Genomic DNA, 13,834 nt, shown 5'->3' on the forward strand with positions numbered 1-13,834 from the left:
CCCACTTCCACTGCAGCCCACGCCTCCCACAGAATGTGTTACACCGTCACACAAGCAAAAAGGGACAGGAAACAAGGTTTCTTTACATAATTTGTGAGAGAGTCAGAAAGACAAGAAATACTTCCTTCACTCACAGAGAATTGAAGTCCACTTCCCTCACCTTACCTGCAGCATGTTCTTTTCCTGCCAGGCCTGGACACAGCTCAGTCAGTGGAGAAAACCACAATGAAGTCAATATGGCTTAGGTCAAAGTGCAGCACTGGGTACTGGTTCTGTACTACAGATGAAGATGATAGCAGTGAATTACCCCTTTTTTAGGCAAATAAGATGTAGATCTAAGGTCTTTGGCAGAAAGTTAATTCGTGTCTCATTTGGGCAAAACTGAGGCAGCTGCAATGTCATAGAATCACAGAGTTGTTGGGTTGGAAAAGAACTCTTAAGATTGAATCCAACCATTACTAAGTACATTTTAGCCAATAGTAAGTACAATTTTTAGTAAATACATTTTTACTGTGAGCACTGTTTAATAAGACATACTGTATGATGCCATATTATGCATATGCAGACCTATACACTTCTCAACACTTGTGATCTAAGGTGGTTCCTTCTATTGAATGATGTCAACCTGAAAGACAATTTCTCTTGAGTTCCTCCATTCCAAATTTTCAGTCATTGAGTCACAGCACAGAGCAAGAGGCTTACCCATCAATTAATTTCCTTTATTTCACAAGCTTTGAATTCAGAAATTGAACCACGACTAGTAGATCTTGATACGGTAGAGTAAGTAAAAATGCGTGTGATTACAAAGGAAAAAATTTGTACAAAAAACTTTAAAAATCCGACAGCAACTTGGATTATCTGTAAGTACCAAAAATCTCATGCAGAAGGAGAGCACTACTGCCCAGGTGGAGAAATCCCTGCAGGGGTGGCAATGGCATTGGTATGTAAAACTAATGGCTCTGTCTAAAATGGAAACAAGAAGGACACAGACTTGGAATGTACCGAGTGGGAACAGACAGGTGCTACAAAGACCATTTGTCATTAGGTGTCCCAGTGAGTTTCTGTGTCTTGAGAGAAGTGCTTCTTGGGTTTATAATAAATTAAAGATTAAACAGAAGCTGCCTATACTACTCTACTGCTTACTTTCCAGATGGCCATTTTCTTCCTTCATTAGTGTTTTTGGTGGTGTTTCTCAAATACAGACATTAATCTTGGCATTGTGTCTAGTCAGTTGTTGGCAACGTGTTCTAAAAGGACTCACTCACAGAATGCAACTTGCATAAATAACTCAGTAACATGCATTAACTACTCTAATACAGCGAAAGGGTGCAAAGGAACCATCATTCAGTTACGAGACAAAGCTAAAACCTGTAGTCACTAAAGGGGCAATGGAAGCACCATGCTTTAAGGTGACTATGGCATGAAAGCACAATTGTGAGGCAAGTAGTTCCAAGCAAACACACCACACTATTATCACCTCTTTCTATACAAAAAGAAAAAAAAAAGAAAAAAAAAAGAAAAAAAAGACATTTTGTTTTTGATTTCTGTTAGTACCAAATAAAACTGTGGGCTCGATAACACAGATACTGAAGGGAATGGACATTATTCCCATGATCCTTCATCCTTGTGTTTCTGTCCATCATCATTTCTCAGCCAAGACTGGTAATATTGGAGCGCCCACCAGGAGGTGCCACGATGCGGTGGCCAGTACGACGTGGGTTGTTGTCATCAATCTGAGCTCCTGCAACAACAGAAAATGAGGAAATAAAGCTATGAAAGGGATTAAAACATCACTAGTGAGGTTCTACCTGGCTATGCTTCCCTCACACCACCATCAGCTAGTTTCTCTTGAGCCTGACTGAAGTGCTGAACAGACCTCCAAGGAACATTTCTGTCTTCAATGAGAAGTGTGAGATTATATGCTTAGGATCAGACTAATGCTCAACTTACATGGATAATTATTTTCCACTGACTTGAAAGGACTTTTAAAACCTGCCTCACTGACTTACAACATATGTCCCTACTGAGTATATGGGACAACAGTTCAGTAAATCTGATGTTAGCAATCATAAATCCATGAGGAAATGAGCACCGAGCTGATGTAAACTTCACACTGCATTTTAAATGCTGAAAGGTTAAGCTTAAGTGGACAACAAACTTTCTGACAGGCTAAATATCGCCTGATCACACTCAATTTCCTAAAGGCAATGTAACAAATGTGTGGGATCATTTAAAATGTCACCTTTGTCTCTACTTCTGCTTAATTTTATGTTCACATCATCCAGACAAATTTGTACTTCTAGATGCCTTGGTAGTACTCAGATCCAGCAGTGCTCTGTGAAACCACAGCTTCAGATGCTTATGAAAATCCCAATTATTATTACTATGATGTGAACTTCCTAAGCACTTTTTTTGTTTTGTATAGCTTCATATATATCTGTATATGCTCACCATGGCCCCAAGTGTATGGGCAAAAATATACTTCACCTCATTAGAAGGGTTTTGAAAATATTTGCTCTCCTAGGACTTTCTTACACAAGTTTCATTTAGTTTCTGAAGAGGGGATCTGTAAAGTAGGAAAACTCCACCATCAGCTCCCACAAGGGAAAAATCCAGTGACTTTCACAACATCATATGAATGTATTATTCACCACTGGGGCTGTAGACTTTTGAAGAATAAAGATTTGACACACTTGTAATTGTCTTCAGACAATACGAATTATTTCCAGCAACCCCAAAGGATGATTTTCCAGTCGTTTCCTATGTACCATGGAAAATGTTCTGGGCACCAAGAGTAGAGGATAAGAAATGCTCCAGTCTGCTTATGAACAACTTCTGGACATGGTTTATGACCACTGCCAAGGACAGCTGAAGTTTGCATGTCTAGCAGTTGCTGGTGATGCAGCCTGTGAGATGTCTGAGACTCACAGGTTGCACCAGCCCCAAGTCCTATCAGCTGTGCACACCACCAAGGGGCTTCAGTCACATCAACCAGAGAATTCAGCTAATTGCAATGGGCCAGGTAAATAATAGTGAAAGATTGACACAGAGAAAATTTCAGATTGAAAACATTTTGAATATTTGGCAATATGTAAAATACTGCTAGGCAATGAATGAGTAAAAACATGTATATACTTATATATATGTAAATATATGCATGTACATGACTATATACAGTTCTTTTATATTTGACTAAAGAAGTAATTATAATTGAAATTCATCACCAGTAGTCCATACTTACAGCTTTAAAAGGTTTCTCATTAGTCAGGCTGACTTACCTGATAAGCTGAAATTGGATTGATGGAGGTTTCTGATTGGTGGGGGCTGGTTTTTGGCAGGGGAGGATTTAGTTGAGGGTGCAGGAGTTGCATATTTTGGCGTAGCTGGGATTTCATACACAGGTCCATCATACATTCCTCTGGAGACTCCTTGCAGTCCTCCCACCTAAAACAAGAGAAGAGTGAAAATCCAGGCACTGAATGCTCAGATAATGCTGCCTTATGACCCTGCAGGAAAAGAGCAGTGAGCACAGAGCTATATTCTGCACTGGCTGAATTAACAATGCATCTATACTTTATTTATAAAGCAAAGTGCAGTCTGCTTTATATATAAAGGAAATTTTAAAGCTTGCTGCCTCCATTTATATATATAGAAAAAATGACAGGAGTTCCTTATCAGGCTTCCTTCACAATCAAAAGGGAGAAGTGGGATTCAAAAGAACAGGTGTGAGCTGTTTATTTTACATCAGATCAGTCTCAGTCACCTCTTCTCTCTCCATTCAGCTGCTGAGTCACACTGGGGTTGTAGAACAGCTGATACCCACTATACCAACTGCAGCAACTTCTCTCCTACCTGCATTTCCTCTGCTCCTCCCCTTCATAGGTCTGATTCTCTTTATTAGAACTCATTGAAAAGGAGTGGCAATTTTTAAATTAAATTTCAAATGTTTCTGCTTCCCATCATCAACTAGAAAAGTTGAATACACTGGACTGTGGCAGGGGATCTATCTTACAATATTTGTCAAAAAAGTATCTGTCATTTGAGCTCTGATTTCAGTTTGAGGTCTCTAGATTTTTTCCCTGTTTCTTACAAGGACTATTAGAAATGACAATCAAAAAAACTTCACTGGCCTTAAAATCATAGGAATCTAGGAAATAATATTTTAATAAGAACAGTTCCAGTTTTCAGAAAGAGCCTGAAGCCATTGAATTCAGAATGCAAAGATCATCAAAGACATCAGAAATCTGTGTCTTACAAGATTATAGTCTCAGAGAATTTCCCCCAACAGGTTAAAAGTGAAATTAAAATACTGTATAGAAAGACACTATTCACAGGGGTTTGATCCAGCTCTCAAAGCAATCAGTGCATTCTCCTTGCTTTTGATGACAGGGACATCAGGCTCAGAAGAGCCACTGTCCTCCAGGCTGAGCCAAAACTAATGCCCAGAAGAGAGTAGCTGCCAATCACAGCAATGAATCCATTTCCAGGGACCCACAAAGGCATGAATTTATACTGCTATCCCTGCTCCAGGGATAAGTTTATACTGCCAACCTGTGCCAGTTCAGTTTTGCAATCCCTTGCTTGACAAGTTTTTATATATTCCTCTGTTGTACATGGACATGTTCATACAGCAGCTGATAAAACCATCAATGAGTTTTTTTTAATACTTCCAGTGAATAAAATTTGATAGTGGGAAAAGAAATTTGGGCATGAATCTGCTCTCCCTCTTGCCAGGCAGCAGAGGGAGCTGCAGGAGCAAAAATATCAGTCCCTTTGTCTGTCTGCAGACCTTGCCCAAGGATCAAAGGTCTCCCAAAATCTAGGCCCACTTGCAAGACACAGGTTACTTAGCCCAGGTAATTTTCTTCAAACTCTTGCTACAAGACACTAATCTGTGATACTTGTTTCTAAAGTGCTGGTTTCACTATTTTGATGGTTTTGTCACTAATTTATGTCACACTCCCAGGCACTGAAGCCTTAAGCAGTGAGTGTGCAAAAAAGGCCTGTATCATCTACATGGATAAAGTAAAAAAAAATGCAGCACTGATTGGTATTTTGCAGAATTTTTGCGGGTGCACTTGCTTTTTACAATGTTTTTTCTTCTAAGAAACGCAGGCCCTTCTTCTGCAGCTTGATATAATTTGTACAATAAATGATGAAAGAAAAAAGCTATCAACCTGCTTGTAGTCTTAATTTCAGCAGCCAGTATCACAGCCTATGGTATATGCTTGGCTGAAAAAAAATATGAGATTCAGTCAATTTTTCTCATTACCTGTGCTCACACAGTGACTTTCCTGCTCAGTGACAAGAAGCAATTTCCAAGCTCCAAACTGGTGTCCAGCCAATTGGTATTCAACAGATAAGCACTGATATAATTCAAAACCAGAGGTGACACAGAGGTGAAATCTTGGTCATTTCCCAAGCTTTTTATTAAACAAAAGAGAAAAGTTTTCTGAGCCATTAATGCTGCTAATACACAGCTCAGCAAATGCACTAACAATAGTTCAGAAATGCCCAATATAATGAGACTCTCTGGCTGACATACTTTTCTTCTCTGCAGTGTAGCAGTTCAGTATGCAATTTAAAATTCTCTTTTTACTCTGCCTAACCCTCCCTCACAAAAATCTTTTTCTTTTCCTGAATTTTGAACTGAAAGTAATTCTATCACTATTCCACCTCTCTTCAAAGAGGTGGAATAAGGCATTGCTGGACATAAGGCAATTATGTCAGCTGGCAATTATATGTTCTACCTGCTGAAGCTCACAGTGTTAATACTAAGTTAGGTAAGATCACAATTGCAACCAGTTTTGAGCAAGTCATCCACAGTCCATCTGATATGGACTCATAATAGCACAACAATGTTAAAAGCAGATGCTACTGTGCTTCCAAGAGGGCTCAATAGGATCTGACATTACCTTATTCCTGATTTTGATGCGCTGGTACAGGTACTCAGGGAAAGGTTTGCGAGGGATGAAGCGGCCCATTCCCTTATTGACGTGCAGATTTCCATCCTCAAACACAATCTTCCCTTGGCTTATGACCACGAGTGGGGCACCATGGCACTCCATTCCTTCAAAGATGTTGTACTCAATGGCCTGGGGATCAACCAACATATTCACTGCCAAGACCTCTTTCCATTAATAACTTAGAATATGTACATTTGTAGTCATAGTTTTAGACAACTGCCATTAAAAGTGTATAAAGTTGTTTTTTATGAAGGAAAAGCAATTAATTCATTTTTGATATGAAATTATTTTAAAGGATCTTTCTGATCAGACTTTCCTGGACAAGACATTTCCTTCCAGTTTTTCATTTTCCATCCAGGATTTTTATTGTTTTTGAAAATTTGCTGTATCTAACCAGAGCATTTAGAATAATGATAACCCTAATAAGAAGGAAAATTGTGACTCAGGTGCTGGATAACCAGAGGATGAGGTCCCACTGTGCATCTGCTGTTACTGTGTCAGCAAATTTCAAAGAGGCCAGCATATATATTTCTGTCTGAAAAAGCCCAGAAAAGTCCAGGAAGGTCTGAATCTAAATGGGAATGACAGGGCAGGTGGTTTTTACTTCCTTGAAAATACAGAGAGATCCCAAGATAGAGAAACAGAAACTGAATCACCCAAATTTACTTTTTAAAGGTTTATAAATTATTTGGTCTTTTAATATAAAAATACAATACTGGATATTCAGTAAAACTTTTGGAAGAATTCTCCAATACAACAGGCCAAACCACTAAGCAGTAAGATAAACAACTTTGGGATACACAACACAAAACTTATCAGAGTCAAAATGAAAGCAACTGTCAGTCACTGGTTCTCTGCACTGAGGGCAAAGAAACATGTAGCAAAATTCTGGCATTAAACAGAAAATTCCATCCATGAAGTTGATTAAAGCTGTATTAATAAAACATTTAATCATCTGTCATAGTTTAGAATACTGTTAATTTAATCATGCCATTTATAATTTCAGGTGCTTTTTAGGTAAGAAAAAAAATTAAGCTGGTTTTAAGTTTAATCTCACAGCCTTTTAACCTCAGCTGCAGAGCTGCTGATTCACACCTGTTTATAGGTCTGCCACAAGCATGCAAAAAATAAATAGTGCAAGGGTGTATGCAGAGAGAAAAGAAATCCTTCCTGATCACAATGCTTCCAACATAGGACTTCAATACTCTCATGTCCTGAAACGTTTACCCATTTCAGAACAGGAGTAGGCAGTTACCCCACTCCTGTGTATTCTGTGCTATTGGTGTTCACATGATTTAGGTCAACAGCTGAAAAACAACAGTGACATTTCCTTTTTCTTGCTGGTTTTCATTTCCTCCTTACCGATTTATGGCTTTTGGCTGTTATAGTCTTCACCTTATCAGGGTCCCAAATCACAACATCAGCATCGGATCCTACAGCAATCCGGCCTTTCCTTGGATACAGATTAAAGATTTTGGCAGCATTGGTGCTGGTGACAGCTACAAACTGGCTCTCATCCATCTTGCCTGTGGCCTAAAAAACAATGTGATTTGAGCAAAACGTGCTTATGAAATAAGGATTTACTATTCAGAGTACTGAAAGGTTGGGGAGATATTGGAAGGCACCCCTTTATAGATGTGGTGATGTTGCATAAAACAGAGATTGTATCACACAGGACTTTCTGTACAGCTCTTTAACTGGAAGTTTCAAATAAATGAGTGTGTTACTCCAGGCATTGCAAAGGACAGCCAGTGAAACCTTAGTGCACAGAATACCACCAAGGTGCTCAGCTATCTGGGATCCCTTTCCCTACATACTGAGGCCTAAGAGTTTTGTTGCTAGTCCTAGTAATTTCTATTTAAATATTTAAGCAATTTTAAATCAGAGAAACTCATATGACTATTACGAGATCTAACAAAAGATCAAGATTCCAACACTTTGGGAACACTTCTTGCAAATTAAGTCCATTCTATTACCATTATTATCAGATCTATACATCTAAGTAATACAACCAATTATAAAGTCTTTGCCTGGAGAAATGTCATCACCAATAGAACTTGGCATACAGTCAGTGATGGTAATTGCAACTGTACAGCATTTTGATTTCTCAGTAGAGTATTTTAGGGTCTTCCCTGGCAATGAGCAAGAACAATGTTCTAAGGAAGAACAACAGTGCCAAGCCTTTTAATATTAGATAAACACTTATTTCCTGCCTGGTAAAATATAAGGTTTGTAAAGTATAAGCTACTCAGTGGTGCAGGATTAATGCTGCCACCTATAAATCCCATGTTGCAGCCCTTCCTGCAGTTCCTTCCCACTGAGGGAGCCACAAAAGAAAATAGCAGCTGCTGGCTGTGCTTTGCTTGCTTCCCTACTTTGCTCCTCCATGGCAGGTATCTGAAGCTGCTTCTGTGCTTTCATCTCAATAGCTGTCCTTGAATAAGGTGTTTATGAAATAGAGTCTGGGAGAAGTGCTCATCACAGCACTGCAGTCTGCAATGTGCATTTGAGCACAATGCAGTGAGTGTGTGTGAATGCAGGGTGTGCACGTGGAGACAGACAGTAGAGGGAGAACATCATTATACATTAGAATCCATGAAACCATCAAAAAATTCCTGACTTGTACCAGCACTCCACTGCAAAGTATGCCAGGATGAATTAGGTGCAATGCTCTCCTTCAAAGCATTTCATCATTTAGCCTCAGGCTCAGCTGCCATCCATTTGTAATTTTTCAAAAACGATGAGACACTTCCCAAATTCAAACAATTCATTCATCACGTTTATATGAGGTTCACTTCAAAACCATTAAATTGCTGCAGATACCACTTCTCTCAGAAGCATCCACTCTGACACTAAGGGAAAATAAGAGCAATGGAGTCTGGGAAGCCTCAGGTCTAATGAAACCCAATACTATTGCAGTGTCAGAAGTGAAACACAGCCCTGAGTTTAAAAAACTGCAAGAGGTTTTTGAAATAAGCAATTCACCTCACAGTAGCATTCTCTCAGGGAATTCTCAGAAATATAGCAGAAAGTCACTTAAGCAATGGCCAAGAGTCTCTTGGCTTTCATTATTCAGCCAACACTCAATTTCCTTTTAGTCCATAAAAATAAGTTATTACTTACTACAGCCTTGTCCCAGACAACAGTCATCCTTTCCTCAATTCCATTGACCCCTTCAGGAATCATAGTGAAGTTGTCCTTTCCAATGGCTTTCTGGGCAGTGCTATAGGGGCAATGTCCACTTCCCGTCACCTGCAGGTCCCCACTGTGGAGTTAACACACAGAAGGTTTAGACCAGGCATCACCAAGGTGACCTTGGTCTCAGACAGGCTGTGAATGGACCTTTCAAGCCTTTCAAGCCACCAGAGACACAGGCTGTAAATCATGCCAGACATTTCTGTGCTGGCTACACATCACTGAGAGTAACAATGGCACTGGACATCTCCACTTTCCCCCAGGAGCACCCTGGACTCCTGGATTACAGCCCCCTCCAGCTCCAGGCTGCTTATCAGCAGAGATCAGGCAAAAGCCCACTAACCAGGACAAAGGATTACTCCAGGATTAAGGAAATGATCAGAAGCTTGTATGAAATGTCTGGCACTCTCAAGATAAATTAATTCACAACCACATTAAAAAAATGATGGCAAATTTCACAGTGCAAATTCATGAGCTTCAAACGTGTTCCCCTGCATTTCTCTCCTACACATGTATTTTTCTTGCAAAACTTACATGAATACTTCTCATCTGACCTTCCAAAACAGAATCAAGAAAATAAAAATATTTTTATCAGGTAGTTTTCGAATTAAACAACAAAAGGCATAGTGCAAGTCAAACACATGCTCTGGATTTATCTAACTTAAGAGTCTTACACAGAAAAAGGCATGGAGAAAAATGCAGGAAGAGCTACCATTCATAATGCTTTTATTTAAGAGATTGGGTTTTTCAGCCTAGAGAATTTTTTTTTTTTTTTGGCAGAGAGCAGAACTGGATCACAGCTGCTCCTGGAAATAAGGAGGAAGAACATAATCAATATGCAGAATCTTGCAAAAATAGAAAGTCAAAGAAGAAGGTTCTCCAATATCCACAGGAAACATGATATTTTTAGCTCTTGATTAAATTTACAGGAGGCAGGCACATTAGAACTCACTATGATTTCCCTTCCATCACTCTGTAAGTCCCCAAGAGCCTGTCATCTTTTTCTTTAACTGATAATGTAAATTCCAGCTCTGAAACAACTGAATGATTCTGGTCCACAAATCTAGATCCAACAAGCTAACAAATAGTCAAGTACAGAAGAAAAAAGTATCACACAGGAGTAATTCTAATGCCATTTTCTAGACTACCAACCCTAATGATTGCTGACAGAGAAAAGTCCTTGGCCTCTTTTCTGGTTCTTCACCACACTCACAAGCCATCCATCCAGTTTTTAGCAGAAGCTAAATCCATGAATTCAGTACAGAAAACGCTGCTGTGCTTTAGCTGCTCCTGCTTGTTAATGACTGCCTGGTGTTACTCCATAGGATTAAGCCAATTTCATCAGTTAAACATCCATTTATTTTAACACAACAATAAAGTCAGAAGTTGCAATGGCATTTCTTCCTTTTTGATGCTTCTCTAATCAGCAAAGCTTCCTGTGGCATCTCTCCTTTCCACACACTGATATAACAATGAAAACCTGACTGCCACAGCCAGGCCTGTGACACTGCCAAGTTCCCTGAGGTCATGCTGTGCTTCTAAAACCACACTTCAAATTCCTACACCTGAAAGATAACAAGGCCTTGCTTTCTTAATTCCATACGCCCTCCTCTCTGACATTTAATAACATTATTGATATGAACTGCAGTCCCCAGTCAAATCAATAAAAGACTTCCAAAACTGAAGTGTGTCACTTGAGATCCTTCCATCCCTGGTTAATCCATGGGCACTGCTACTGTCTGGACACACTCTACTGTCAAGTGGGGGGTAAGCATTACATCAACTGAAAAACTGAGAGACAGGAAGGGATCATCATGAAATAAATGCCAGATCATCAAATTTTTCCCCTTAAACAAGGTTTTCATGGCAAGTTGCATCATCTGTGTAGCATCAAGATCTCACATCTCTGGTTCACAAGAGGTGGCACATCCCAGCTGCAGTAATGCAGCAGCACACCATGCAAGATCAAAGCTAACTCAAGTGCATGGCCCACAGATGACACAAGGACCTAATCTCATGAGGCAAATTCAATCTGCAAATCCCATGAGACATGATGGGGTTTTACACATTCAGCTTTTCAGTGGAAAATCAACAAATCAAACCATTCAGCTTTCTGTGGAGAAGAGCACAAGCAGTATGCTGCATGCTTGCAAAGGAAGGATGTTGTAGGGATTTTTTAATGAATGTAAAATATTGGTATCCAACAGTGCAAAAGAAACATGAAATACTGTTTTACCATCATACGTGCATAAAATTCCCCATGAATTCAGAGCAGACCGATACAATATACAGTTCTTTTTAGTTTCACAGTATGGATTTGAAGTATTAAAACTGAAAGCAGGCTAAGCTGCTGTCATTTAAGATCTAGGACTTTAAGCCACCAGAAAAAAAAAAGCTATTTTTGCATGCTTGGAGAATAATGAAAACTTCTGTTAGTCCTCGGTTTGTCTTTCTGATGTTAGTTTTAAAAAGTCATTATTTGGATTCCAATTCTAAAAATGTTCTTGCTAATCTGCTTTGACCCACATACTATTATTTTGGGACTCTCTTCTAGAAAGCATATATAGCCACTCTAACAGAGTAAGGAGTCAAACATTTTGATACACATTTACATGTGCTGGCTAAGAGCCTTACCCTCACACAGTGAACTTCACCCTTTACAGTGCTGATAGTGATGAATCAGACCAAGAAAGTCATTTTTTTCTGAGCCTTTCTTTGGAACAAAACACTCAGTTATGGAAAAAACATTTTTTTGCCATCAGACTGTCAGAAGAGAACTGCTGTGAATTCTTACCAGAGCCACACATTACTCAGAGCTCAACTGCAGCATCTTTAGAGCAGCTGTGTTAAAGGCTGGGTGGGCTCTGGGCTGCACAGCCTGACCCATCGTGTGCAAGGGGAGACATGGCACTGGCTGATGGCATCTTCCTGTCACATGAGTGTGCCCACCCAGCTCCCAGGCAGCTCTGAAGATGGTCACTTTCAAGGTTCAGATTTCTCTGCTCTGTCTAGGGCATTGGAAACCCCAGAAAGGGGAGGCCAGAGCTGAGCTGGGTGCCACCACATGAAGGTAAATGAGGATATGAATGGTAAGTTGAGTTCCTCCCTCCAGCCCTAGCAGTCTGTCCTGGTGGGGCTTCAGCTGTGGATTTCCATATCATTTCAGAGCAGATGGTCTTTTGCTTAAGCTAAAGACCCACAGTTGGCTACAGGCAGGAAATACTTTCAGAGATGGGTTTCACAGTCTGGGTTTCTGGCAAGGCATCGCTGCTATCTTCTTTTCTATATAAGACACTTCTTCCTCTGCTGTCCACATTCCTTTCACCTACCTACCTGAAGGCAGTCAGCTCACATCCCTATCCTGTGAGATAGGGCCTTCAGTCTCCAGCTGTCTCCACCCAAATCCCTCACAGTCTCCTTTGTAATTCACTCTGGCCTCTCTCTCCTGACATTCCTACTCTACATGTACCACTTATCTTTGTCTTCTTCCAGCTGGAGGACCCCAGAGCCCATAAAGACACAAGGCAAGCTAAAATAAGCCTGCAAGAACTGGTCACAAGGAAACTTGTATGATTTTGGTCCCTCCCAGATAAAGGCAAACTACCAAGTCAGAATTTTTCAATATGCAGGAGATAAACCCACCAATCTCTGCTACTAACACAAGTTAGTTTAGGACAAGCCAATTTTCAGAACTCACAGCTGAGAGCCCTGCACCAGCTTTGACAAAAATTACCCCAAGAAATGTTTCTTTGTTCTTTGTATCTCTGCATTCAGGAACAGCCCTGATTTCTGGAGCTGTGCTTGTCAAATATGCCTAGGGCTTAAAATTGAGTCCAGTCTCAAAGATTGGGATGTATCCACCAGGCTTTTGTTTATGCTGGACAGTGAGGATGCCATCCCATCATACAGCAACAACTCAGCTAAAGAAAACTGAAAACTAGGGAGAAGGCCAGTTTGAAGTCCTGACAATCTAGTTGTACAGCTAGGAATCACTTGAAAAGCAGAAAGAAAAATAATTAATTCCTGAATAGCCAGCAATTGCCTCTCTATTAAGCCAAGCAGCAACTGGAGTGTCCCTGACTGCTGACTTGACTGCAGCCTAAGCATAAGGATATAACTATCCCAGGTTTTCTATGTCCTTTCTCTGCTGTTTCATGTATGAGACTGGTCTAAAGGAAACCAGGCTGACCCCTAGATGCTTCATGCCATATGTCTTTTGCACTTGCCTCACCAGCATCCTGTTAAAAAAAAAAAAAGGAAGTCTTACCATGCTAAGAGTGAATTTAAGTGGTCTGGAGTGGTAGGGTCAGGGCTCAGAGGTGGTGAGGTCACAAAAGCTGCAGCCTTGGCCCAGTTTTTGCTCCAGTAATGTGTCCCATCTGTCCCCAAGCTGGCAGTGATTGGCTCTCCAAAAACAAGGGGACCTTGGAGAAAGCAAGGATATACAGGAACTAAGTACAGCCCACTCTCTCTTCAGCACAAGACACTGCTTGCTGCATGCAGCCATGTATAATTCACACATTGCTACATGGCTAGCACAACTCCCAAGAAATTAAACAGCCCTGGCTTTGTCTGTATGATAAAAAATTAATCAGGAGTCTCTTTGAGCTCTACATGCTTTTGATCAGCCTATTTACAAATCTTTCTTTCTAATCCAGAAGGAGACAGTTCAG

The 13,834-nt window shown here is 40.2% G+C and overlaps 1 protein-coding gene across 2 annotated transcripts in view; it reads right to left on the bottom strand.

Annotated features, from left to right (window-relative positions):
* Positions 1-698: 698 nt before the first annotated feature.
* Positions 699-13,834, bottom strand: part of CRMP1 (collapsin response mediator protein 1) — a 50,312-nt gene continuing 37,176 nt past the window's right edge. For both annotated transcript variants that reach the window (XM_054632640.2, XM_054632641.2), the window contains exons 9-14: positions 13,429-13,585; positions 9,090-9,231; positions 7,329-7,499; positions 5,916-6,095; positions 3,279-3,444; positions 699-1,741 (exon numbers count right to left, since the gene is read on the bottom strand). In XM_054632640.2, the coding sequence (XP_054488615.1) occupies positions 1,650-1,741; positions 3,279-3,444; positions 5,916-6,095; positions 7,329-7,499; positions 9,090-9,231; positions 13,429-13,585 (908 nt within the window). In that variant the 3' untranslated portion in view covers positions 699-1,649. The remainder of the gene's footprint in view (positions 1,742-3,278; positions 3,445-5,915; positions 6,096-7,328; positions 7,500-9,089; positions 9,232-13,428; positions 13,586-13,834) is intronic.

The sequence above is a fragment of the Agelaius phoeniceus genome, chromosome 4, assembly GCF_051311805.1.
Source record: "Agelaius phoeniceus isolate bAgePho1 chromosome 4, bAgePho1.hap1, whole genome shotgun sequence".
Classification (NCBI taxonomy): domain Eukaryota; kingdom Metazoa; phylum Chordata; class Aves; order Passeriformes; family Icteridae; genus Agelaius; species Agelaius phoeniceus.